At 41.2% G+C, this 27,208-nt stretch overlaps 1 protein-coding gene across 1 annotated transcript in view; it reads left to right on the forward strand.

Annotated features, from left to right (window-relative positions):
* Positions 1 to 1,174: 1,174 nt before the first annotated feature.
* CELSR2 (cadherin EGF LAG seven-pass G-type receptor 2) overlaps positions 1,175 to 27,208 on the forward strand; it is a gene marked incomplete at both ends in the record, with an annotated part of 96,402 nt that continues 70,368 nt past the window's right edge. The window contains one exon of the mRNA XM_083357791.1: positions 1,175 to 4,682. Coding sequence (XP_083213917.1) covers positions 1,175 to 4,682 — 3,508 coding nt within the window. The remainder of the gene's footprint in view (positions 4,683 to 27,208) is intronic.

Here is a 27,208-nt window from a genome sequence, read left to right on the forward strand (position 1 = left end):
TGTGATGTAGATACAGATTTTTTTCCCCTCTTTCAGAGTAGTAAACCAAGTAAGCCCGTCTTAGAATATATTTGCTAATAATAACTGACAACTAATGATTAATTATGACAATAAAAATTACTAAATATAGGTTTTCAGAAATAGTCAACATTAAATGCCATCTTCTGGAATGGAGTCCTCTCCCCTTCTATTTGTGTGTTTTGTTTTTTTGTTTTGTTTTTAAAAATGGCTTTTCTCGTGAAATTACTCCTCTTTCATAGGTGAAACTTTGCTTACGGTTAGTCTTCCATTTCTCAGCCCCACCATGTTTTTCCTGCCCCTCACATCCTTTCAGAGATAATTTTGGGGCAACCACTTTGGATTTATAGCACTCAAAGAGTTGTCTGCCTGGAAATATTCTTGTTTAATTCTGAAACAGGTGAAGGGAAAGCACATTCTGCACAGGGACACTGGTGTCTGACTGCTTTGGGATTCCAGGGCTGAGCCCTGAACGTTGCCATTCAACCCTGGTCTCCAGAAGCGAGGAACTAGGAAATGCCTTGTGTTACAGTACTTGATTGGTCTACTAAGGCAGAGTTTCCCAACCTTGGCAATGTTAAGACAACTGGACTTCAACTCCCAGAATTCCCCAGCCGGCTGGGGAATTCTGGGAGATGAAGTCCAGCCGTCTAAACATTGCCAAGGTTGGAAAACCCTGTAGTAAGGTATTTAGGGAAGCACCGGAATCCTCTGTTCACGCTCTGCGTTTGCGGTGGATTATAGCCACTCGACAACAGGCGCGAAGCGGTTCAGACGTCCTCCCGCCCTAAGGTTGCTCGCCTCACAAGAGGAGGACCTGGCGGTGCAGAGGGGGAGGCCCCACCGCGCGGCCGCCTTTTCAGCAGCGAAGCTGACGCGGCTCCTTTAAGAGCCGCAGGTCTATGGAAATGAGCCTCGCAGAGCTGCTGCCGCAGCGGAGCCGAGCCGGGCTTGCTTGGCAGGCGGCGAGACCTTAGCTGGCTGCGGCGGGAGAGCAGGCAGCGGCGGCGGCGGCGGCGGACTTGCTCGGGCTCATCGGGTGGACCGGGCGAGGGGGTGGGGGGGGGGCCGTCGGCCCGGACCTCCTCTTTGGCATGAAGCGCAGTTGCTGATCGCTGGACGGACAAAACGAAGAGCGGGCTGCGGGCGGTGGGAGATGGGCGGCGGCGGCGGCGGCGGCGCCCCCGGCCGGGCTGTGCTGCTACTGCTGGCGCTGGGGATCCCCCGCTCCCGCGCCGACGGCCCCGAACCGCCCCCTCTCTGCGCCCCCTTCAGGGACCCTCGGCTGCCCGAGCGGCCGCTGTCACCACCGAGCCGGCCGCCTGCTTGCGCCGAGCCGCCGCCGCCGCTGTGGCTTTGCCGGGTTTCGCGTCCGGCCCGCGGCCTCTGGGCGCACCTGCTGGGACCGCGGTGTGATGGTGCTTCGGCGGCGGTGACCGAGACGGCGGCCGAGGATGGAGAGCTGTTGCTGTTAAGCCACCTTCTGTTGGCCCCGGTTCCGGGCGGCCGATTCCGCAGAGGGCGAAGCCGGACTCTGTGCTTGAAATCAGGCGCCCACATTCCTTTGCCGCCCGCTAGCTGGCGGGGCGGCTGCCAGCTAAGGTGCACGGTGCAAGGCGGTGGCGGCGGCGGCGGCGACGCTAGAGACCAGCATGGGCCGTTCCATCCCCCGGGAGAACTGATCCTGCCCCCACGAGCCCTGTGTCTCCGGCCGGGACGCCCCTTACGGTTGGGGCTCTGGTGCCAAGTCTGCGATGAGAAGACCGAGATCTTTGTCCACTGGCTGCTGGCTGTGGGCTCTTCGCAGCAGGAGGTGCGGAAGCTGTGGCCCTTGGAGGGGTGTGGCTGTCAAGGTGAGGGGGGCAGCAGAAGGAAGCGGGATGTGAACACCAGCCCCCAGTTCCAGATGCCCACCTACCAAGTTTCAGTGCCGGAGAACAGACCGACAGGCACACCTGTGATCTTGCTGAGGGCCATGGACCCTGATGAGGGGGACGCGGGCCGCTTGGACTACTCCATGGATGCGCTTTTTGACAGCCGCTCAAACAGCTTCTTTGCCATTGATCCCCAGACAGGAGCCGTCACCACAGCTGAAGAACTGGATCGAGAAACCAAAAGCACCCATGTGTTCCGGGTGACAGCGACAGATCATGGCACACCGCGTCGCACGGCTCTGGCCACGCTCACAATCACGGTCAGTGACACCAACGATCATGATCCTGTGTTTGAGCAGCAGGAGTATAAGGAGAGCATGCGGGAGAACCTTGAGGTTGGCTACGAAGTGTTGACGGTGAGAGCTACCGATGGCGATGCCAGCCCCAATGCCAACATCCTGTACCGCATCTTGAATGGTAATGGGGTCAACAGGATCTTTGAAATTGACCCCAAGTCTGGAGTCATCCGCACAAATGGCCTTGTGGACAGAGAAGCTGTGGAATCCTATCAGCTGATCGTGGAGGCCAATGACCAGGGCCGAGACCCAGGACCGCGCAGCAGCACGGCTACAATTCATATTACAGTGGAGGATGACAATGACAACTCACCGCAGTTCAGTGAGAAACGTTATGTTGTACAGGTACCGGAGAATGTGGCCTCAAACACCCACATCTTGCAGGTAAATGCCACAGACAGGGACAAAGGTAGTAATGCTATGGTGCATTACAGCATAATGAGTGGCAACACGCGGGGACAATTTTACATAGATGCCCAAATAGGTAATATTGATGTAGTCAGTCAGCTTGATTATGAGATGAATAAGGAATACACTCTTCGTATTAGGGCCCAAGATGGAGGAAGGCCTCCTCTTTCCAATATCAGTGGGCTGGTGACCATCCAGGTACTGGATGTGAATGACAATGCCCCTATTTTTGTTAGCACCCCTTTCCAGTCCACGGTGTTGGAAAATGTACCTGTGGGCTATTCTGTTATTCACATCCAAGCCATTGATGCAGATTCTGGGGAGAATGCCCGACTAGAATATGCTCTGGTTGATGTGAGTCCCGATTTCCCTTTTACTATCAATAACAACACAGGCTGGATTGTAGTGGCTTCTGGTTTGGATCGTGAAGCTGTGGACTTCTACAAATTTGGGGTTGAGGCCAGAGATCACGGTAGCCCTCCAATGACTTCTTCAGCAAGTGTTAGTATTACCGTTCTGGATGTCAATGATAACAATCCTGAATTCACACAAAGGGAATATACCATGCGTCTCAATGAAGATGCGGCTGTGGGCACCAGTGTTCTTATTGTCTCGGCCATTGATCGGGATGTCAACAGTGTCATCACCTACCAGATCACGAATGGGAATACTCGCAATCGCTTCTCCATCACCAGCCAGAGTGGTGGTGGTCTCATCACTCTCGCCCTACCCTTGGATTATAAATTAGAGCGGCAGTACCTTCTTACAATCACAGCTTCTGATGGCACTCGGTTTGACACTGCTCAAGTCTTTGTTAATGTAACTGATGCCAACACACATCGGCCAGTGTTCCAGAGTTCCCATTACACTGTTAATATCAATGAGGACAGTCCGGTGGGTACCACTGTAGTGATTATCAGTGCTACAGATGAAGACACAGGGGAGAATGCTCGTATCACTTACTTCATGGAAGACAGTATTCCTCAGTTCAGAATTGATATAGATACTGGTGCTGTGACAACTCAGATGGAATTGGATTATGAAGACCAAGTATCCTATACCTTGGCAATTACAGCTCGTGACAATGGCATCCCACAGAAATCAGATACCACCTATCTAGAGATACTAGTTAATGATGTAAATGACAATGCACCTCAGTTTTTAAGGGATAATTACCAAGGATCTGTCTATGAGGATGTACCTGGTTTCACAAGTGTCCTGCAGGTTTCTGCTACAGATAGAGACTCTGGAATGAATGGGAGAGTGTTCTATACCTTTCAGGGTGGAGATGATGGTGATGGGGACTTCATAATTGAAACCACTTCTGGTATTGTTAGGACGTTGCGTAGACTGGACAGGGAAAATGTTCCACTCTATGAGCTTAGAGCATATGCAGTGGATAAAGGAGTACCAGCCATGAGGACGCCAATTGATGTCCATGTCACTGTTCTTGATGTCAATGACAACCCCCCTGTCTTTGAGCATGATGAGTTTGACATCTTTGTGGAAGAAAATAGTCCAATAGGCTTAGTGGTGTCCCGAATCACTGCCAGTGATCCAGATGAGGGTACCAATGCTCAAATTATGTACCAGATAGTGGAAGGTAATATTCCGGAGGTGTTTCAACTTGATATTTTCTCAGGAGAGCTGACAGCACTGATGGATTTGGATTATGAGACCAAGTCTGAGTATGTCATAGTAGTCCAAGCTACTTCAGCTCCACTGGTAAGCCGGGCTACTGTGCATGTTCGTTTACTGGATAAGAATGATAATGTCCCAGTCTTGAAGAACTTTGAGATCATATTCAATAACTACATCACCAACAAGTCCAGCAGTTTCCCCACTGGAGTCATTGGCAGGATCCCAGCCTATGATCCTGATGTTTCTGATAGTCTTACTTACAGTTTTGAGCAAGGCAATGAATTGAAACTTGTTCTCTTGAACCACAGTACTGGAGAACTACGTCTGAGCAGGGCCCTGGATAACAATAGACCTTTGGAGGCAACCATGAGAATTTCTGTATCAGGTAAGGTGTGTTTATGTATGATATGGTGTGGGAGATATTAATCTGAATTTGTACCAGCTTATAGACTGGGATCACATATGCTAGGTTATAATAAAATCTGGTTTACAACTTCATAAGTCATGGTTATATCCATTCTGGTATGTTAGCCGTAGTTATAGTTTATAGCTTATGTGATGTGTGAATCCAGCCAATTGTGGATTGGCTAAACAAAATACAGGTTGTTGTTTTTTTTTTAAAAAAATTGTGGTTTAGCAATGTGAACATAATTGTAGGGACCAGAAGGAAGTTATGAAGCTATTTTATCCAATTTCTACTCCTTGTTCAAGTTTTCCTCATTACCCAATTGAGAAGCTATGGCTAAGATTATTATCACAATTAAGAAAGGAAATAAAATCACATGTGAAAAACACATCACTGAGGCTGACCCCTAATCTTTGATTACGTTTATAAGTGTTGTGCAAATGGGTGGATGACACCTTTTAGAAATTCAGCCGCTAGTCTCTCATTTTTGTTTCTTTTGATAGAGACATTGTAGAATTGGTAGAGATTGCAGAATGTGCAAACAATCTTGTTGCATTACCCCAGTTGACTGCCATAGATTTCATTCTAAAATAGCTCCTTCTCTCTAGGTTGCCAATTTTCCAGAAAAACATCTCTTCCTCCTCCTCCTCCTCCTCCTCCTCCTCCTCCTCCTCCTCCTCCTCCTCCTCCTCCTCCTCCTCCTCCTCTCTTTTCTGTTGAAATCAATCAACCACTCAAAATTAATCTCGAATAAGATTGACTTGTCTCATATATGACTAGACTGTGAATGATGATGATGTGAAGACATCAAAATGGCTTTTTAGTGGCCAGGACAGATTGTGTGAGGTGCCAGGAGAGTGAATTTTGTGAATACTTCTAAGGAGGAATTGACATTCTTCTGTCAGTGCTAGAAATCAGGGGGAGAAAAGAATTTGGTGTAGTTCTCATGCAGTTACTTGGTTATCATATAAAGCAGTTTGGATATATTTGTATTGGCCACTACGGTTCCCATGAAAAACATGATGGTGTAAATTTATAACATTGAAAGTTTATTAGTCTTTATCCTGCCTCGAGACTATTTTTACTTGAGCAGGCAAATAAGCTGCTCTTCTGCTAAATTTGTGCCACAGGTTGGCACACTGTGGAAGAAATGTGTCAGGGGAGCTGAAGATACAACCTCTTTAATTAGCCACATGCTCTTCTTTTCCTACATTGCCTCTTTATTAGGGTGCCTAATGCCTAGCAATTAACTTAAATTAAATGTCACTATCCCAATTCAGAGCTTTCCAAGGGCTGCAGGGCTGCAAGCATCAACAGAGAGATACTTATAAGTAACACATAGCTAATAGTAAAGAAAGCTGCTGATGGTGTCAAGGGCATGTGAAAGGGCCGCTATAAAATCTTAAGGCTCTAAATGTTCAAATGATAAAATTCTTCAGTGACAGGAATATTTATACTTTTGATTACGCACAACAAAAATGTCACTTGCCAAAAGCTTGCCAAAACCAGATAGGTCATGCTCAGAATCAGTTTGGCCAACCAAGTCATCTTACTTAAGGCTACCAGATCTGGGCTGCAAAAATCCAGATAACCATTAGAGGTCAGGAATTTTTTAGAGCTTTCTAGATATCTTTGATGCCAAAGCCCTGGAGTTCCTAATCCTATTAAATATAACATTGTCTATAAAATAATTTAGCTAAAATAGGCTTTCCTAGTGTTATGTCCTCTCTCTATATAGTTGGATCTAGTGGGAGTAAATATGGCTGGATTAATTCTTTAAGAACAGTTTTGGCTAGGGTTTAGATGATTAGAGTATATGGCGTTTAAGGCTTTTGATTATTTTCTGTGTGCTATTTGATAAGACTTTATTTTGCTAAGGCTTTTTGCTCATAAACCTACCTACAACTGTCATCATTGGCAAGCTCTTTCCTGCATTAGTGAGCCCTCTGTGTTTCAGGTGGCTCCTGGCAATTGGAGTTTCTTCCCATTTAATTGTCTACATTGTCCCTGATTTAGTATTCTGCTCAGGAACTGAAGGAAATGGCTAGTTTCTTGCAAGTACCTGAACTGTAAAATCAGATCTGGAAGTAGACAGAGCATATACTAGAATAGCCCTTGTCTAAGATGGTACCAATTGTGCCCATTCCAAATGACTGGAATACGAGCGAAGAATACTAGTATTGATGGTGCAAGTGCAAGGAGATGGCACATTTGGTTAGACTGGATAAAGCCTACAAGGGTGTACCTTGCTCATTCTACCTCCACTGCTGAAAGAATTAACCTTACTCTCACAATTCACGTAACGTCTCCCGCTTGGTGCAAGACGTAATTAATCTTTCCCTAGAACAAACTTGGTGGCTTACATTATTAGTCTTATCTAGACTAGAGGAAAAGGCTCTGTCTCCATTTCTTCAGAAGAGAATAAGTTACAACTATAAAATGTTTAACTCACTACTTCTATAGCATCTCCAGATGGCCATTTCCTCTGTGCAAAGTCAGATGAGTTATTGTGTGATGTTTTAACTGTATATGATCCATACTGAGTTAGTTCTGGTTAGGAATGTGAATTTGGCAATGTTCATTTTCTCTATGATCTTAGAGAGTGTCTAGCCCAGGGGTAGGCAACCTCGGCTCTTTTATGACTCATGGAGCATGGCTGGCTCAGGAATTCTGGGAGTTGAAGTCCATGAGTCATAAAAGAGCCGAGGTTGCCTACCCCTGGTCTAGCCTGACCAGCATTCAAAATTATTTTCCTTCAACAGTAACTTTTACTAGTTATTACTTGTCTATTTCTTTCTTGGATCGTTGCAGTCACACCTGTTCTACCAGGTTTCTGGTAGGAATTATGGAGCCACATTTATGGTCCAGATCTTGCATGTGATGTTGCTGGTATCTGCCTTCAGGGGGAAATAACGAGGGATAGTTGGAACTCCGCTTGAATTTAATCTTACCAAATGCCAATGGCAAATTTGACAGACTTGTAGCATATGTGGCATATGTGGGGGTTGATTGCAGATGTGTCAAGAATTGTATTCTCAGTTGACCTGTTCTACCTTACCATATGAAGGATATTATTGAGCCATTGTATATTTTTAATTAAAAAAAACTTTATTACTTGATTATTGTTAATACCAACATCTTCCTAAATTGGAGAATGTGCTTTCCTGCAGCTTCTATATATTGACATTTGCTCTCCTTTTGTTTGATAAAAGAAATTACATGCTTTCAATTTAATTTATCTGTCTATCAAATTTTTCCTACATAACTAAATTTTCTGCAAGCTTCATAATTAAAGTGTTATTAATCTTGCATCTTATTTTCTTGCTTCTAGTCTGTAACATATTTTGCAGTATGTATCTCCTTCTTTAGCTCCAACATTACAGCACATTTTTCTATATAAAATCCCAAACAGTATTAATTATTTAAAAAACAAATCCTATTTCAAGCGAGCATAGTACTACTGGACCGTCTCCAGATACAGACCAGAATTTGTCAACCTGATATCCTTGAGATCTGTTAGATTATCAACCCCATTTTGGGACCATTGATGTTGATATAATATTGTTGTGAAGCTATTGAGACTGAAATATTAACTGTGACTCTTAAAAGAGTGTTTGCACCAAATAAGCACAACCAATGCTAGAATATGCATATGATTTCAGCCTATAATTTCCTAAAGAGAAAGGTATATTTTTTTTCTTCCTGCCTGTTTATAAGAATAACAGTCAGGCTTTCTAGATTATCCCAAATTTTGCAGAAGAACAATGGAGACAGATTCAAATATATGTTGGGGGGGGGGGGAAATGAAATTCTTTGTCCCAGGAGTATCATTGCATATCCACCCCTCAACCCTCATTAATATCACCCTTCATAGCATGGATGATGATAGGCCTGATTGCTGGAAACAAATTTGGAGATGCGTAAGAGCAGCTGTCCCTGGGTTTCAGCAATTAAACTCTCAGCATGGTGGCTAAAGACCGCACCTGCTTGGGCAGCCGATAGGCAAATAGGGACTGGGGAATACCACACAGCGGCTAGATTAGAGGACTGATAATATCCATGGCTCCTGGCTGCCTTCGGAGCCTTGCTGAATGATATTGTTGCCTCTGACGGAAGCCCCTGGCATTATTGGAAATAGATGCTGCTGGCACTCTGGGGCTGGTCACTTGCAGCAAAAAATGGATTTTTAAAAAAATTCTTCTGCCATAAAAATAAACCAAGAAAATCCAGCCATATTGCCAGATAACAGCTTGGTAATTCCTAAAGAATCGCCCAAAAAAACAGGTATTACTCCACAGTTCTTTTTTAAAATAGTGATTTAACTGAACATTATGACATAAAAGTTAGCTTTCGCAAATCCTGCACGAACAATCCTATTTTTTCCCCTTAAAAGGAATATGGAGGTCAATATTAATGACTTTTGCTAAAAAAAAAACAACGGCCAAGTTATTGCACTGAATTAGGAAACTAGTGCAAAATGGCTCACCTGTATAACAGGAACACTTCAAAATAATTATTTTAAAATCTTACTGCTCATATTAATGTAACACTGAGAATACATGAGGATCTTTTGTCTATTTGAACAGTTTTATCATGTAGTTTATAAATGTGTTTGTTTGGACCATAATTTAGCTTGTTGTAGTGAACCATGGATTCACACAGTCACTGTTTAAGTGCAGGAAAATTGCTATTTCCAAAAATTCTTGTAGGCTCAGACAATACATACTAGCCAGTCAATGAGATGGAACTCACTGCTTTCTCAATTGGCTGAAAGCAGATCTAATCTTATCAATGAACTACTTGGAGCACAGAAATCAGAAGTATAAGACTGCGTGCACATATACAGATATACAGTCAACACAACAAGGACACAAATAAAACATGTCAGATTAAAATGTATAGGGATAGAGATTGATTATTGCCTTGATGTGGTAAAAACCTGCTGAAAAAGAATGCTTTCACAAGTCACGCCTACTGCTTCAGTGACTCCATCCAGCCACCTCATTCTCTGTCGTCCCCTTCTTCTATTGCCCTCAATCTTTCCCAGCATTAGGCTCTTCTCCAGTGAGTCCTTCCTTCTCATTAGGTGGCCAAAGTATTTGAGTTTTAGCTTCAGGATCTGGCCTTCTAAAGAGCAGTCAGGGTTGATCTCCTCTAGGACTGACCGGTTTGATCGCCTTGCAGTCCAAGGGACTTGCAGGAGTCTTCTCCAGCACCATAAGTTCAAAGGCTTCAATTCTTTGGCGCTCAGCCTTTCTTATGGTCCAGCTTTCACTGCCATACATTGCAACTGGGAAGACCATAGCCTTGACTATACGCACTTTTGTTGACAGGGTGATGTCTCTGCTTTTTAGTGTGCTGTCTAGATTTGCCATGGCTTTCCTCCCAAGGAGCAAGCATCTTTTAATTTCTTGGCTACAGTCCCCATCTGCAGTGATCTTGGAGCCCAGGAAAATAAAATCTGTCACTACGTCCATTTCTTCCCCATCTATTTGCCAGGAATTGAGAGGGCCAGATGCCATGATCTTGGTTTTCTTAATGTTTAGTTTCAACCCAAGTTTTGCACTCTCCTTCTTCAGTCACAACAAGAGGCTCTTTAGTTCCTCTTCACTTTCTGCCATTAGAGTGGTATCATCTGCATTATATATATATGTGTGTGTGTGTGTGTGTGTGTGTGTGTGTATGTGTGTAAATTTTAGATTGCTAACAAAGAATTAAAGGGAGACTGATATGCATTTCAAACTTATTTGTTTTCATCAGTCAGCCATACCCTTCTGAGATTCGAACCTGGGCTTATTGGCCACAAGCTCTATCTCACTTTGTTAGCTGAGAAGCAAGGGAGATATGTGTTAAATGCTTGTTAACTATTTAGATTACCTTGCTAGGCCCCAAACATGGGACAAATCTTTATTTCCTGTTTCGGCCTAACCGAAGGCCATCCACAGGCAGTAGTCACAACAGTGACAGCTCATATTTGTGTAAATTTTAGATTGCTAACAAAGAATTAAAGGGAGACTGATATGCATATATGTTTCTTTTAACAAAGTTACTTTTCTAGTTGTTCAATGCCGATAGGTGTTGCATTTTGAGCAGGTGAAGATGATTTTCTCTGAAAAGCATTTATTTTCTTTGTAAAAACCCTACTTAGAAGTAGATCCACTCACGGTAATCAAGTTTGCCAAAGTCCTAACACCATGTCAAAGATTCTAAAATAATATAAGCCAGTTGCCTATAGACAGGCTTTTTATGGATAACCTATGAGCAGATTGCCTATAGATGTCGACTTTGAATAAGTATAATGAAATATGGAACTCACTTATACAAAATACTGTAGGTTAAAAAGAATATATAAGTGTATTAGGAATAAAAAGGTAAAGGTTCCCTCGCACATGCGTGCTAGTCATTTCCGACTCTAGGGGCCGGTGATCATCTCCATTTCAAAGCCGAAGAGCCAGCGCTTGTCCGAGGACGTCTCCGTGGTCATGTGGCCGGCATGACTAGACGCCAAAGGCGCATGGAACGCTGTTACCTTCCCACCATAGTGGTCCCTATTTTTCTACTTGCATTTTTACGTGCTTTCGAACTGCTAGGTTGGCAGAAGCTGGGACGAGTAACAGGCGCTCACTCTGCTACGCGGCACTCAGGATTGGACCCACCAAACTGCCGACCTTCCGATCGACAAGCTCAGCGTCCTAACCCACTGAGCCACCGCGTCCCTTTGTATTAGGAATAAACATATGTAATTTAATAATTAAAATTATAACTGCTGTTACAATAATATTCTTTGTTTCTTTTTCCCTTTTTCTGCTCTATTTTTTCATGTTTTAAAAGTATTTTTATGTGTTTCAGAAGGTATGTATGTATTTGCATTATACTTTTGTTCCTTTTTCTTGTATTATTTAAATATAATAGCAATAAAATAATTAAAAAGGATTCTCTAGTGCAGGCATGTCAAACTTGCGACGTCACATGATGTCGTGTGCCATATCATGACTTTTTCCCCATTTCCAGCAATGGGGAGGGCGCGGTTTTGTCGTGATACATCTGGGCCGTGGGCCGACAGTTTGACATGCCTGCTCTAGTGGAAGAAAGGCTATGTAGACACTTTTCATGAATTATTATTGATATAACTAGGGAATGAAAAACATGTTTCAAATTGCTAGAATTTATCCAGCCTGAATATGATTGTAGACCATTCAGTAGAGGTTTCTTTTGGGTGTCAATAATAGAGTTTTTCCTCCCACATTTTGCTGCTTATTAATCCTGGACAGATATTTTTCCTCATGTCATTATTTTTGCCAGTCCCTATAATCTTGCCCAATGATGTTCTACTTAGGTTGAATTGGTTTACGGTTGTGTCTGTTCAGATATTTTGAACCATGAAATAGGATTTGTTTTTATAAATTAAAAGGTGTCAGGATTGAGATTAGCATGTGAAAATATTAGAGCAGGCTTGGCAACTACTAGGATCCTCCAATCCAAGGCAACCTACTGTAGCAGTTGGGAGTTGGCCTCTACTAGATAATTTACTTAAACCATCTGTTCCACCTTTGTAACTATAATACCACCTCTAAATTGGAGGAATGACAATGGAGGAATGGCTAATCAATTATCCTTTCAAGGATCTCCTGGCTGTGATGCCATTTTAGTATTGGGAGTGAACTGGTTTATGATGTGGAAGATTGTAGGATGCAAAGCAAAGAAATTATCCAGTTCCTATTTCATAGTAGTGAGAGAGCAGAGAAGAAAAATTAAAAGGAGCAGATCTCTGCCATCAATGTGTGCTGAAGAAATATTAACCATCAAAAACTGGAGCATGGAAAATGGAGTTCCTTTTATAACTGAACAATATTCTCTGTGCAAGTGTATTGGAATGTCTTGTGAAAATAACTTCACTACAAGTAGTCCTCGATTTTCAACTGTTCATTTAGTGACCATTCAAAATTACAGTGGCACTGAAAAAAGTGACTTATGACCGTTTTTCACACCTACGACTGTTGCAGCATCCCCAGGGTCATGTGATCAAAATTTGACTGCTTGGCAGCTGGCTCATCTTTATGATGGTTGGACTGTCCCAGGGTCATGTGATCACCTTCTGCGACCTTCTGACAAGCAAAGTCAATGGGGAAGGCAGATTCACTTAACAACCATGTTACTAACTTGACAACTGCCTTGGTTCACTTAACAACTATGGAAAGAGAAGTCATAAAATGGCCCAAGCTCACTTAACAGTTGTCTTGCTTAGCAACAGAAATGTTAGGCTCCATTGCGGCCATTAAGTCAAGGACTACATGTGTTCTTTTTTTAACCATACATTCAGTGTTCAGAATGTTTCTAAGTTGCACCAGCTGTAAGTCAGCTTGTGCCCTAAACTGATGTGTAATTTCCTTGAATATGAGTATGGCACTGAAATGTGCCAAGACTGGGGAAAAAATCAACATTAGTCAATATCTAAGCAATATTTTGCATCTCTGAAGCTGAGAGTTTTACGTCAAAGTTCAAGAATATGCGCAAGAAGTTGTGTAGTGTAGTGTTTTGTATTGTGCTTACCAGATTGTATTGTATTTACCATTCCAACATAATTCATATGCAGAAGAACATTTCAGTTATCACGTAACAGTGGAGCTGTTAACTTGGCTAATGTTAAATGAGGAACATAAATGAGCTTTTTTCAACAGTCTTGTTCCCATTGAAAACTGTGTCCCACAGCAAATGTCCCCTCCCCCTTTCTTGTGAATGAGAGTAAGATCTGATTGGGTGATTGCTTGATTATGTACCATCAGGTTGCTTTAGATTCCTAGTGACTACATAGATAGATATTTTCCCCCATATCGCTAATCTGTTATTTTAGGCCTCCCAATGGTGGAGTCATTGCCCCTGCATGTGTCCATCCACCTTGCTGCTGACCATCCTCTTTTTCTTTTTCCTTTCATCTTCCCCAGCATTAGAGCCTGTATCAGAGAATTGGGTGTTCACATAATGTATCCAAAGTAGGATAATTTGAACCTGGTCATTTTTGTCTTGAGTCAGAACCCTTGAGTTGATCTATTTGAGGATCCATTGGTTGATATTCTTGGCTGCCCAATAATCTTGGCAGTCTTCTCCAACACTAACATTCAAATGACAGTTTTTCGCTTAAGGCTTTCTGTTGCTAGGCTTTGAGGGATGGCTGTGATGTGTTAATGCTATTTGTTTCTAAATTATGTGCCCAAGCCATGACACAAGAAGAAAAATTCAGTTCAAGTGACTTTTTTACACACAATCCCATTTTATACTTCCTTAGGAATAAATAGACTTTTGGCCTTTCTTTTCCCCACCTTGAGAGTTGGAGATGTCTGTTGCATTGGTCTCTAGCCTCACAGGTTCAGTCCTTCAGATGGGAACTGCTTTTCCTTTACTCTGCAACTTTATGCTTTATGCAAATCCAGTGATTTCAGAGTGAATTGGTGTGCTTTAGTCTGAGGCCGGGATAGCTCATGTAGCTATCCCAGCTGAAGTTTTATGGAGTTCAGAAAAGTAGGCTTCCATCTGTCTCATCTTGGTTGGAGGGCTATTACCACTAAACAGAACTGGTTCTATAAGTTTGAGGCTTGCTTTCTTCTGTTGTAAATGTATAATTGAGTAAATAAAACATCCTAGACTTCATACAACATGGTAATTGGGAGAAAGTGCACCCATCAACATTGTCTTTCCTACAAACTAAAAGAATAGAATAGAACTGGAAGGGACTTTGGAGATCTTCTAGGCCAGCCCCCTGCTCAAGCAGGAGAACCTATATCATCACAGACAGGTAAAATGTGTGGTCTCTTCTTAAAAATCTCCAGAGATGGAGCACCTACAATTTCTGGGGGTAAACTGTTCCACTAGTTAATTGTCTTCGCTGTCAGGAAGTTTCTCCTTAATTCCAGGTTGCTTCTCTCTTTGTTCAGTTTCCAACCATTGTTTCTCGTCCTTCCCTCTGGTGCTTTGGTGAACAACCTGGCCCACTCTGCCTTGTGGCAGCCCCTCAGATACTGGAACACTGCTAGCATCTTTCTCCTATTTCTTCTTTTCTTTAGACTAGCCAAACCCAAGTCCCGAAGCCGTTCTTCGTATGTTTTAGTCTCCAGGCCTTTGATCATCTTAATTGCTATTCTCTGATTTTTTCCCCAAATTCTCAACATCTTTTTTGTGATATGGTGACCAAAATTGGCTGCAGTATTCCAGATGTGGTCTTATTAGGGTTTTATAAAGTGGTAATAATACTTCGCATGAGAATCCAAACTTTTATATGCCATGTATTTCAACAATATTTTACCAACAATATTTAATATTTAACTTAGCCTGTTTGGCTTCCAGTCCTACCTGACCTGACTGTGTATTATAACTATTATTTTACTTCAGAAGGATAACTTAAATAATTTGTTTTCTTGCATATGAGTGCTGCTGTTGCCATTTATGTTTGTCCCGTCCCAAATCAAGCATTTATGGACCAACCTTAATTGATTCTGCTGGCTCCTTTCAAACTGAATTCCTAGTTCCTGGTTGCCTGGATGAAATCCTGTAACCCTTTCTCTTGCTGAACTTCATGTTTTACTTTTCTAGTGAATTTTTTTGTCACCCCTATTCCCATACTGTAGTGTCTTTAGACAGTTACAAGACTGTACCTGCAACTTGACTTATCAGTACGATGCTAGTGGTATTCAATTTTCTAGTATATGGCACTGTAGGAGATCAGCACTCCAAAGGTGCACAATAAGAAAAATGAAGACTTTACTTCAAAATTTAGTTATCCCCCAGCTGTAGAGCAAATCTGCTAAATTCTTTACGTAGGCCTATTATTTCTGAATAATATCAACCTTCATAATTTAAGGAGAAGGAAAAGGGATTATTTAGGCGACATAATGCTTTTCATCAGTAAAGTCAATTACAATTTAGGCAATTAGATCCTAACTGCAAAATAGAATTTGATTGAAAGATCTAAGTTTACCACGAAGTTACTAAAACTCTGGGATTAAAGATGATGTATGATGCCTGCAGCATATTTATACAAAGGTGATAAGAGAACAGGCAGAGAGTCAGTTTAGTGGTTAAGGCACCAGGCTAGAAGCCAGAAGACTGTGAACTGTAGTCCTGGTAAAGCTGGTTGGGTGCCTTTGGGTCAGTTGTTCTCTCTCATCCCATGTATTCAGGCTCAGGTGACGTGTTAGTTGGTCAATTTTTGTAACAATCAAATGGATCAAAACTTGGTTGATCAAAAAAACCCCGAACCCTGCACTTGCAGGAAAAACGCTAGGAAGAAAATAGAGAATAGTATTTACAAACATTAGTGTGCCTTAATTTTGCTGTATTCTGGTAGCCCATTATCATGTCTGACCATTGTGATCACTTTCCAGGATCCCCCTCTGTCCAGTGGTGGGATTCAGCTGGTTTACACCAGTTTGGCAGAACCGGTAGCTAATTTTTTGTTGCCCAGGCCCAGAATGGACTTCCGGAAGTGGCATCCACACAGAGAACTGGTTGTTCACATATTTGAATCCCACCACTGCGTCTGTCCATAAATTTTCTGCAGGTTTTCAGTGGAAATTCAACTGGCAAAAAGAGGTTTTGGAAGCCCAAGAGGCAGCCAAGAGGAACTTGGTTCGTGTTGAGGTGTGAGATGTTTTGTAGGTACTGGTTGGGAGCTCCCTTTCCCTCCAAATCAAAGCTTTAATCTGGACCTGGGTCTAAAAGCATGAGAGAGAGAGAGCATTACTTTTCCTTCACTGCCTGATAAGGAAATCTGTGCTCCAGCCGTTGCCATAGCAGCTATTGCCCTTCACCAAACAATGAATAACGGTTAGAAAACCACATGCAGATTTTTCTGTTGGAGGCTTGGCTTCAGGCATGCAGATGATTGTGTCCCTTTATAATTCTGTGCCTATGCCACCGAAACTCACGCTGCAGCTGTTCAGTTCCTCAGCCTTGAATTTCCCACATATCCTCACTTCTACACGATGTCTCATGTGTTAATCATCTATCACCTGCCACTCAAAATCCTTTTTTTAAAGTAATTTATTCACCTGGCACAAACAAATAAGCCAAGAATATACTGTGCATAAAAGTGCCCACCTGGAGAGAAGAGATTATCAGCCCCTCCTGCCTGGAATATCTGAGGCATGCAATCTTCAGATTGAAGAGCCCTTTAGCTGTTTGAATAGCACCCCTGAGGAAAGTGTTTGCTGATCTTAATGGAGAACAAGGAAAGGATTCATAGAGCCTAAAGGCATTCATTCTCTCTCTCTCTCTCTCTCTCTCTCTCTCTCTCTCTCTCTCTCTCTCTCTCTCTCTCTCTCTCTCTCTCTCTCTCTCTCTCTCTCTCTCTCTCTCTCCATATGATGAAAACAACAGCATATTGTATGAAGACTAAGTATTGACAGCTGTTAGAGTTGAATCAGAAGCAGAGTGAGAACCAAAGACTCAGAGCTGAAAAATGCCCAGAAATACTATACAGCCCGGAAGAGGTTTGCATTCACGATTGATCCCAATCCAAATAAGCTTTTCGTAGCCCTTTCTATTCAGAAGAACCCAGTCACTAGCTTGTCTAGATTCTAAGAATACTTCACTGCCTAAAGAGAGGTTCATGGTATCACTTCCGTTCGCTTTTCTATGCTAAAATAACCCAATGCTCCTGGTTTAATTAAAGGGATGGGGTTATGTGTTCTAGAGGCATATTTACATACTGCATGCAAAAGTTTGGCTGACATCTGCAAATCTTCTTGATGTACACTGTTATTGAAAAATAATGGTTAGTCTAGAAGTCTGAAAACATATTTCAAAAGTACCCTATTTATCTGATGAGCTTCGTTGCCCATACTTGTGCTTTTAAAGTACAGGTAGTCCTCAACTTACAACAGTTCATTTAGTGACTGTTCAAAGTTACAAGGGCACTGGAAAAAGTGACTTATGAATATTTTTCACACATATGACCATTGCAGTATCCCCATGGTCATGTGATCAAAATCCAGACGCATGGCAATTGGCTCATATGATGGTCACAGCGTCCTTAAGGTGATCGTGTGATCACCTTTTGCGACCTTCTGACAAGCAAAGTGAACGGGGAAGCCAGGTCCACTTAACAACCATGTTACTAACCTAATGACTGCAGTGGTTCACTTAACAACTGTGGCAGGAAAGGTCATAAAATGGGGCAAAATTCACTTCACAAATGTCTCGCTTAGCAACAGAAGCTTTGGGCTCAATTATGGTTATAAGTCAAGGGCTACCTATATCTTTTTTTCAGCCTGACATTTTCTAAATGTGCACAACATCAGAGGCACTACCTGATTGGTTTTATTCTATTGGTAACTTATTAGATGTATGTGGCTATTTTTTTTTATTGAAAAGTTTTAAAATACAATTTTCCTTTAAAAAAAACCCCCCTTCCCCCTCCCTCCTCCCCCCCTACCTCCCCCCCTCCCTCCCTCCCTCCTCCCCCCCCTACCTCCCCCCCTCCCCCCCTCCCCCCCCCGACTTCCCAGAGCTGAATACAAGGTATATATATAAAAAGAAAAAAAAGAAAAGCAAACATAAGCAACCATGTACTAACAACTATAAATTCTAAAATCCATCACTCTCTAGCTTATATAGGATAAAACAAACCTTAGCAATATTAAATATATATAAAAAACTAAAATAAAAAAACACTTTCTAGCTTATATATGATAAAACAAACCTTAATAATATTAAATATACATTAAAAACAAGAAAAAAAACCCCAAAATAGAAAGAGAAAAAAAAACAGAAAAAAAAGGAAAAAAGAATTATTCAAATACTATATAATACTTCTCAACCCTATACTTGTCCTAAATAGACTCCATCCATTTTGTCCATTCATGATATAACGTTCTTACAACTAATCTTTCAAATTAACCAAAATCTTCGCCACCTCAACCAAATCAGAAAACTTTAAAGTCCACTCTTCTGTAATCGGCCGTTCCTCTTCCAGTACCACATCTATAATTATTCCATACAATAAAAAAGATTGCGAACAAAACTTTAACCCCCATTTAGAAATCTTCTATATATTCCACCAAACTTTAATCCAAAAAAACTCAGATGTATGTGGCTATTAATTTTATTATGGGATTCAAAGAATTTATTGGGAATTTAATCTGTGGATTATGCCATTTTAGATGGCTACTCAGTGGGTTAGCTTGTCGACCAGAAGGTCAGCAGTTTGGCGGGTCGAATCCCGAGTGCCGCATAACAGAGTGAGCGCCTGTTACTCGTCCCAGCTTCTGCCAACCTAGCAGTTCGAAAGCACGTAAAAATGCAAGTAGAAAAATAGGGACCACTACGGTGGGAAGGTAACAGCGTTCCGTGCGCCTTTGGCGTCTAGTCATGCCAGCCACATGACCACGGAGACGTCCTTGGACAAGCGCTGGCTCTTCGGCTTTGAAACGGAGATTAGCACCGGCCCCTAGAGTTGGAAATGACTAGCACGCATGTGTGGGGGAACCTTTACCTTTTATAGAGTGCATTAGTTTTAGAAGCTCTGCAGATACTGATGCTCAGCAATGTTGAAGGACTATTTAATTACCTACAGCACCATAGTTTGTGAGTTCAGTGCTCAGTAGAGGGTTTGAACCCCATGAAAGTATGGATCAATGGAAGTATGTGCTTCATAAGTTCCAAATAGAACGAAACCTGTAATTTACTGCTTCCTGGTCAATACTAGTAAAAATACCACACAGGATATATTCTGTATAAAAAAATAAAATTCTCCTCTCTAAGAGGGGATGTGAAAGTCATGCAAAAAAATAAATAACCATATGCCATAATCAGTTTTTTTAATCCCACCATTTTATATATAACTCCAGGCAGTGAACATACCTAATATTCCTGCCTCCTATTTTCTCCACAACAACCCTATGAGGTGGGTTGGTTTGAGTGAGAGTACACGACTACGCAACCACCACCAACAACAACAACAATTGGCCCAAAGTCACCGAGCTGGTTTCCATGCTTAATGGAGACCTAGCTCAAGGGTGTCAAACTGCTGGCCCATGGGCCAGATGGGTCATGTGGAAGCCATGCCCATCCCATTGCTGGCAATGGCAAAACCGTCCCAATACGTTGCGCGTATGTCTGGCCTAGATAATCTCCTTATTTGTGGTCAACAGTTTAATCACTACACCAAATTGGCTTTTAATATCTATACTTGTGTGTCTCAGTGCTTAAAAGGGAAGACAGGCAATGTATACTGTTGTGTAGTGGGTTCTGGAGAGCAGGAAGGACGCCAGACCAATGTGTACAGCATAACTGCTCTTTTATTAGGTGGAAGTGACCGTACTGGGGAATAGGGGTTACCTGCACTCTTTATATTCCTGGCCAGTACTTGTCCAGGTACACAGCCAACCAATCGGATTGAGCCTCTGTTTCCCGCTGAAACTGCTTCCCGCCAAAATAGTTACAGTTCAACGCCTCCTGGTGGTGACTCTTATACAAGTGCTTTAGGTGTTCCTTAAAGCCTAATACATAAACATATACCATTCTAAAAATAGAGTATATGTGTGGACTTTAATTCACATAATGTTGAGTAGGGAATTCTTTGAGTTGGAGGAAGCACTACAAATTCACTAATTAAATCAGACACACTGCTGGTTATTGTTTCAACAAATTGTTTTTGCTATGCTGTAATGACTACTTTTATTTTATTTTCCTATATTCCATGGGAAGTTTTGATCTGTAGTTCATATATAGAAATTTATTTTTAGTATTATAAAATAGTCTTCTAAACTAAAGCTATATTCACAGGCCGGGTATAATAATTTGAGATGAAATAGTTAGACATGGAGAATAATTCTCATTCATTTTCCATTCTTATGTAGAGTAGAATTTGGCTAGGTTGCTGACCCACATTTGCCCATTGTTTGGATACTTGCTGAGAACTAGCATTTGATGAATGACCTTCACACATCCTTTTTGCTGCTTGTCATAGAGAAAGGAGCACAGCCATTGCAGCTTGAGTGCTGAGCCCAAATCACAAAAGGCACAAAACAGAAGACAGTAAAGGATAACATTAGCAGATGTCTTACTATTTAAGGAATCTTGCAATCAACTGATAAGGTTATAGGATGCCATAGGAAAGTTTCTGCGATATTTCTACTGGTGCAGTTGGAGTAACAAACATCAGTGACTTGATAGATTGAAATCATTTGAAGAATCCCTATGAACATGGGGGCTCAGAGTAAATGTGCGTAGTTTCTGTTTGAGTCATAATGCTAAAAGAGTCTAAAAGACAGAATGATTCACCTATCCATGTGAGAAACCTGGTTCTACAGCATCCTCAGTTGGTAATTATCCAATCTGTTTTTTATAAAGTACTATATCAAATATTTTTAATTAAACATTTAATTTAATTAAAAATGTTTTTTAAAAAAACAGGAAAGCCCTCTAACTTTTGAATGGTTCTTCAGCATGGCAGCCACCAGGGTAGATAATAATTGGTTTTTTTAATTTTTTTTTTAAAAAAATTGGATTTTTTAAATTTAATTTGGATTTTTTTTATTTTTATCAAATTTATTTTAATAAAATGCTTTTGGAGTAAAAATCTATCTAAATATAGTTTTCTATTTAAAATACATTAATAATTTAGTATATTCAGCATAAAATGGAGCTTAGTTATGTAGCATATTCTGCACTATTTACATTTTTGGTAAACTCATTCAATGAATCCAAGATCTACAAGCTGAGATAACATGCACTGCATTGATGCATTCACACAATTTCACAGTAACCATGAGATAAATCATAAAACAGAGTTCAGGAATATTCCTTTATCCCATTGTTTTGCAAATCTATGGACACTACAAACTGTATGATTATTATTATTATTTTTTAATCCCATTTATATCCCGCCCTTCTCCGAAGACTCAGGGCGGCTTACAATCTAAGAAGCACAAATCAATGTGCTTAGCAATAGCCTTCATTCTATGTATATGCCTGCTTATTAGGGCTTTCGCCACCCCCAGCGGCATTATTACAAAGTCAGCTTATTGCCCCCAACAATCTGGGTCCTCATTTTACCTACCTCGGAAGGATGGAAGGCTGAGTCAACCTTGAAGAGAAATGCATCTGTACCAGGCTCTAAGTGTTTTAATTAAATAAAAGAATTTGAGTAGTTCTCCAACTATGTGCGATTAGCCTATTAACCTAAAATCGGTTCTGATGTCACTTTTTTACTAACCTGACAGCTTATTATTCTAAATAGGAAACCTTCATTTTGTTTGCAAATTATAATATTAAAGGTTCTAACTACCAGCAAGAACAAGTCCTTACATTTAAAGAGCAGCTGTCATTTCAGATCCATCATGGCAGCGCCTGTTAGTGGGCATCCACTCACCTGCTGCCCGCCACATCCCTCACTTTGTTGTGTCACTGCCGCATCACCAGCCATCCCATTAAAGTGAGTGGGACTGTCAGTGAGTCAACAGCGGGTCAGAGGAGGAGCCGCTGCGGGACACAGATGACAGTTGCTCTTTAAAAATTATGATTTAAATCGAGTTGATTTAAATCAAGCCTGTTTACTAGTGATTTAAATCGTGATTTAAATTGACTTGATTTAAATGAAATCCGCCTGGCAGCCACTAGCTCCTATGCAAAAGCTATCTAGAAAAAAAAAAGGCTTAAGTAAATTTTTCTGGATTTTATCCCCTTCCTTCACATCGACCACAGTGATGACTTGGTAGTCTCTTTGTCTACAATGAATTGAGGTGCAGGAGACAAATTGGTACGCACCACTTGTGCCAGTGCTGGTTGCAAAGCACTACATTTGATTCATAGCAGGAATATGATGAGTTTCCTTCAAGGAGGGCAGGGGTAAAAAGAGATGGCATCGTGCATTCTTACTCCTGAAAAATTTCCAGTGGTTTGTGTGGAGCAAATTAGTTGTGTGGATCATCTGCATGATATACTGTTTTGAGGGTTTTCCCCTTCTGTTAAACCTTGTCCGATCCTTGGAGAGTTCCTGGACAAATCCCTGCAGTTCTCCTGGCAAGGTTTTTCAGAAGTGGTTTCCAATTGCCTCCTTCCTAAGTCTGAAAGAAAATCTAGCTGGTTTTGTGCCCAACACAGGACCTCTTAGTCACAGTCATGGCCTCTTAGTTTCTAGTTTGATGCCTTAACCCAGACATGTCAAACACAAGGCCCGGGGGCCGAATCCGGCCCGCGAAGTGGTTTCATGTGGCCCGCGAAGCCATCCTGGAAACAGTGAGGGAACGGCCCCCATTGCCTTGGCCCTGGCCCAGAGACCCTCCTTCTGCCAGAGACCCTCGGATCTGTCCGACTCCTGCCCAGGCCCCCACAGGCACCCTTGATGCGAACGATGTAGAACTGGCCATGCCCACCCAGTAGGCCATACGCACTCTAGCCACACCCACCCAGTAGGCTACGCCCACCCTGGCCATAACTCACCCGGCCCCCTGAGGGCAACCGCAATGCTGATGCGGCCCTCAATGAAATTGAGTTTGACACCCCTGCCTTAACCACTACACCAAACTTGTTTCATTCTGAGTGGGATTTTTCTACTTGAGATAGCTCAAACGTTTGATACAGTACTTTATTCTTCAGGTAGCTGAGGACCTGCAGTTTATCTAACCTGCTTGATAGCAGAATTCAGTTACATTAACCTGCATTTTTGTCAGCGCAAAGAGAAGTTGGTCTAGCTATGCAAAGGTGTTTCTTTTTGTTTGTTTCTTCCTTGTTCTTCTAAAGGCAATATAGTTCATGCAGAGATATAGCAATTCATGGTCATTATGCAACAGGAAGGTCTGGGCAAATAGAAGATTAAGGCCTTTTCCCTTTCCCTTTTTCCTTCTTTTTATGAATATTTTATTAATTGTCTAGTTTTACAATCAAATACTTAATAGACAATGTGTTGTCTGGGTCCATTAGTAATTCAGTGGTATATATTAACTTCTTCAATCTAGATCTGATATTACACCGTCAAATGTTTCTTCTGTTCTTCTGGTAGTACCTATTTTCCCACACTTGGCAAATACAATTCTTATTGTTATTAATGAGTATACAATTGAATATCAACATCTTTGTTACAATTTTCCTCATAATATCAATAATGTCAGTTTTAGATAACTTTTCTAACCAAAATGTATCTTAATTGCATTTGCACTTAATATCCGTATGTCCTGTTTTCGCTTTTTTTTAAAAAAAAATTAATTTCCCATCAGTGTTCAAAATGTCTCTGTTGTTTATAATTTCAAAGTAAGTTATATTTGGGTAACCAAAAGCTTCCCTTATTCAAACTTCTGAGCTTTTTCCTGTTTCCTTTGTATATCAAAATCTAATATTCTAGTTACAAATCTTATCTTTCTAGTTATGATAGAACTTCTGTTTCCAGCAATTATCTATTCTCCACCATATTCAAACATCTAGTTAATAATATAATACCCCATCTAATGAATCCTCTCCCCTTCTTGACAGATCTGGCACTCTAGATAGCACTAGCAATCCCACTATTTCCTCATCTAGATAGGCTGGCTTGTGTCTGCAGAGGGATTTGTTCAGCCATGGTTTGGTATCTGAGATTTAGACCAGGTTCTTGAACCCTTGGAGGGGCATGTTGGGCTAATTCCAGCAAGCACAGTCATGGATCTCCTGAACTGTTGAACATGCTACCGGTCTCTTTGAGATCCCCATATTACGTCTTTTATGGGGCAAAGGGTGCAGGTGGGACATCATTCACTATTTTATCTCAGAATGAAGTATGTGATTGACCAGTCTCCACATGGTTCTCCAAAGATTTGCTATTTGAGAACGAGAGAGCCTTAAGAGTGCTATGTTTTTCTTAAACATTCAGGCCCATATGGACCTCCCATGTCAGTTGACAAATGACCTCCAGTTCTCCTGCTGTTTCTGAGCTGAGCACCTTGTCTTTGTCAGAAACATGGGATGTGTTGGAATACAACATTGCCATGATGTCTTTCTTTCTTTCTTTCTTTCTGTGGCTCTGGGAAAAAGTACAGCTTTGCTAGATGCTTTGTTAGTAGTGGTTGCCATGGAGATGGGGAGACGATAGTAAAGCAGCAATCTTTCCCTGAAAGGAGGAGTAACATAGTGGGGAAGAATTCAAATTCACCTTTGTTCCCCAGCAGCGGGGTCTCCATCTGCAGAGAGTTCAGCAGAGACCAATCTTGTGGGTTTTTTGTTTTTTTTTAAAGCAGAGCACTGGACCCACGGGCAGGCAACCAACTAACTTTGGCAGACAAATTAACGATAGCATCATAAGGGCCTTTGAGGAGATAAATGCTCAGGGTGTGCTTCAGGATAAGAAGACTGTGTTCACATATTTCAGGGATTGAGCATCACACTAGATATTATAGTCTTAGGAATGAGCACAATAGGGAGAAATTCTGCGAGGAAGTTATTTGAATACAAAAGCTTCTATGAATTGTGTCACTGCAGACCCAAAGAATCAAGTAGGGTCATATTAGCTGTTTTCTGCTCAACAATTTTTAAAGTCTGATGCATATGAAACAAGAATTGATATTTGGTAATTGTTACTACAATAAACACTGATTGTGGATCTGTCTTTGATGTTCCCCATGCACAGTCAATAGGGAAGGTGAAAAGCAATTGCCTTATTGAAAAGGCTTTAGCCAGTAATGCTTCTGTGTATAGTTAGCAGTCACTAGCAATAACATTAATTCTTCCTTGTTTTTCCCATGTGACCATCTCTCTCTTGTGTGGCCCATGTGGCCAAGAACATTAAACATTCAACAGAAAGGATGTTAGTTCACTTTCAGGGACATACGAGAAAACTGTAAAGCAAACAGTGAGCCAGGCAATGCATCTTCCATATTTTATATTGGGGAAGATGTTGCAATTTCTTCTACCATGTAAAACAGAAGTTCATTAAACTATTCAGAAATATTTATCAAATAATTCAGGAAGACTAATTTTAGGCGGCAATTGAACTTAGTTACAATTGGTGGAGGTGTGATCATTATAATTAATTCTCCTTTGCTCAGAATAGTTATTACATTGTTGAAGTGTTTACATACAGCAAAATTAATTTGCTTATTAAAAGGCAGTGTTGGTCATGTGTATACAATTGTAAAACAAGGGGTGTGCTTCCACAAACAAAGGAATCCTTAGATACAGAGCAAGTAGAATTAGCGTATGGAATAGCGAAGGCTTACATTTGTTGATTTTCTATTCCAAATATGCAGGATTTCAATTTCAATAATTTTCAACAAATCCTGAAGGCCGAAGAAACTTGGTGTCTTATGAAACCCGGGATCTTTGAAATGACGTTTACAGTACTGTAGTTATTTAAAGCTTGTTTAAGAGAGCTTGTCTCTACTGGATTCTGTTTCTCTTACTGTGTTCCAAAATATGCCATAAATCAAAACCAGTGAGATAAAGTATATTCATATATAGGAAGAATGCTGCCATTTTTTGCCCAATGCATGTACCATTTCCTCTGATTTTTCTCAGAGTGATCTTTACAATGTGGTACCCCGGCAAAATATTTAAGTCATCCTTTCATCATCTATTGGGAAGTGCAGGTTCCATATTGTATTTCTGTCATTTTCTCTGCTTCCAGTTTGTAGTTTTCTAATGAAAGGACTTTGCCCTCTCACTTGGAACATCTCACTGAGTTTCAAGCAGACTTTTGTGGTCCAAATAAGTTTTTTAGTAATGTAAAACTTGTTGAGTGCTTTCCCTGTAAAGCATTACCTCTGGCAACCGCTCAGGTATGTTTTATCACACAACTGAATCTGAACAAGATTCTTGTATTCCAAGACCCTCTTAGTCTTTGGCTGGCTAATCCCAATCTTCCAGAGTCCCAGTATTTCCTTTCCATGCCTTAACCTTCTACCTTCTGTATATCAACACTGACAAAGGGAGAACGTTTTGATTGTTTTCTTTTTGTAATAATTGGAAATGAGGCAAAGAAAGGAAAAATGTTTGGATATGATATAGCTAATTCAGAAGGTAATATTGGTCTAGACCAGAGTTTCTCAACCTCAGCAAGTTTAAAATTAAAATTAAAGTTTAACTTGCTGGCCACATCTCCCCCCTGCATTTCCTGCTCCCCCTCTGCTCATCTTTTAAACTTCATATTATTGCACTCCCACTGTTTATTTTTATTGTTTTTTTTCTTTTACTATTGTTATTTTTACATTTTCTAATCATAGTAGAATATATATTTAATACATGAATGAATGAATGAATGAATGAATGAATGAATGAATGAATGGACTTCAAATCCTAGAATTCTGGGAGTTGAAGTTGCAACATCTTACAGTTGTTGAGCTTGAGAAACACGGGTCTACAAATTTTATCCTATGTTTCAAAGGAATGCCCATGCTAGTGTTCTTTAGCATATGACATTTAAATCTATTTGGGATCATTACGAGAAAGCAACAATATAGTATAGTAAAGTTGTGAGGTTTCTGCATTTGTTCTACAGTTGAGCAGTTAACTTCTAGTCATCTGTGTCACACGAGAAAAGAGTGGTT

Source organism: Vipera ursinii, assembly GCF_947247035.1.
Source record: "Vipera ursinii genome assembly, chromosome: 3".
Lineage (NCBI taxonomy): Eukaryota > Metazoa > Chordata > Lepidosauria > Squamata > Viperidae > Vipera > Vipera ursinii.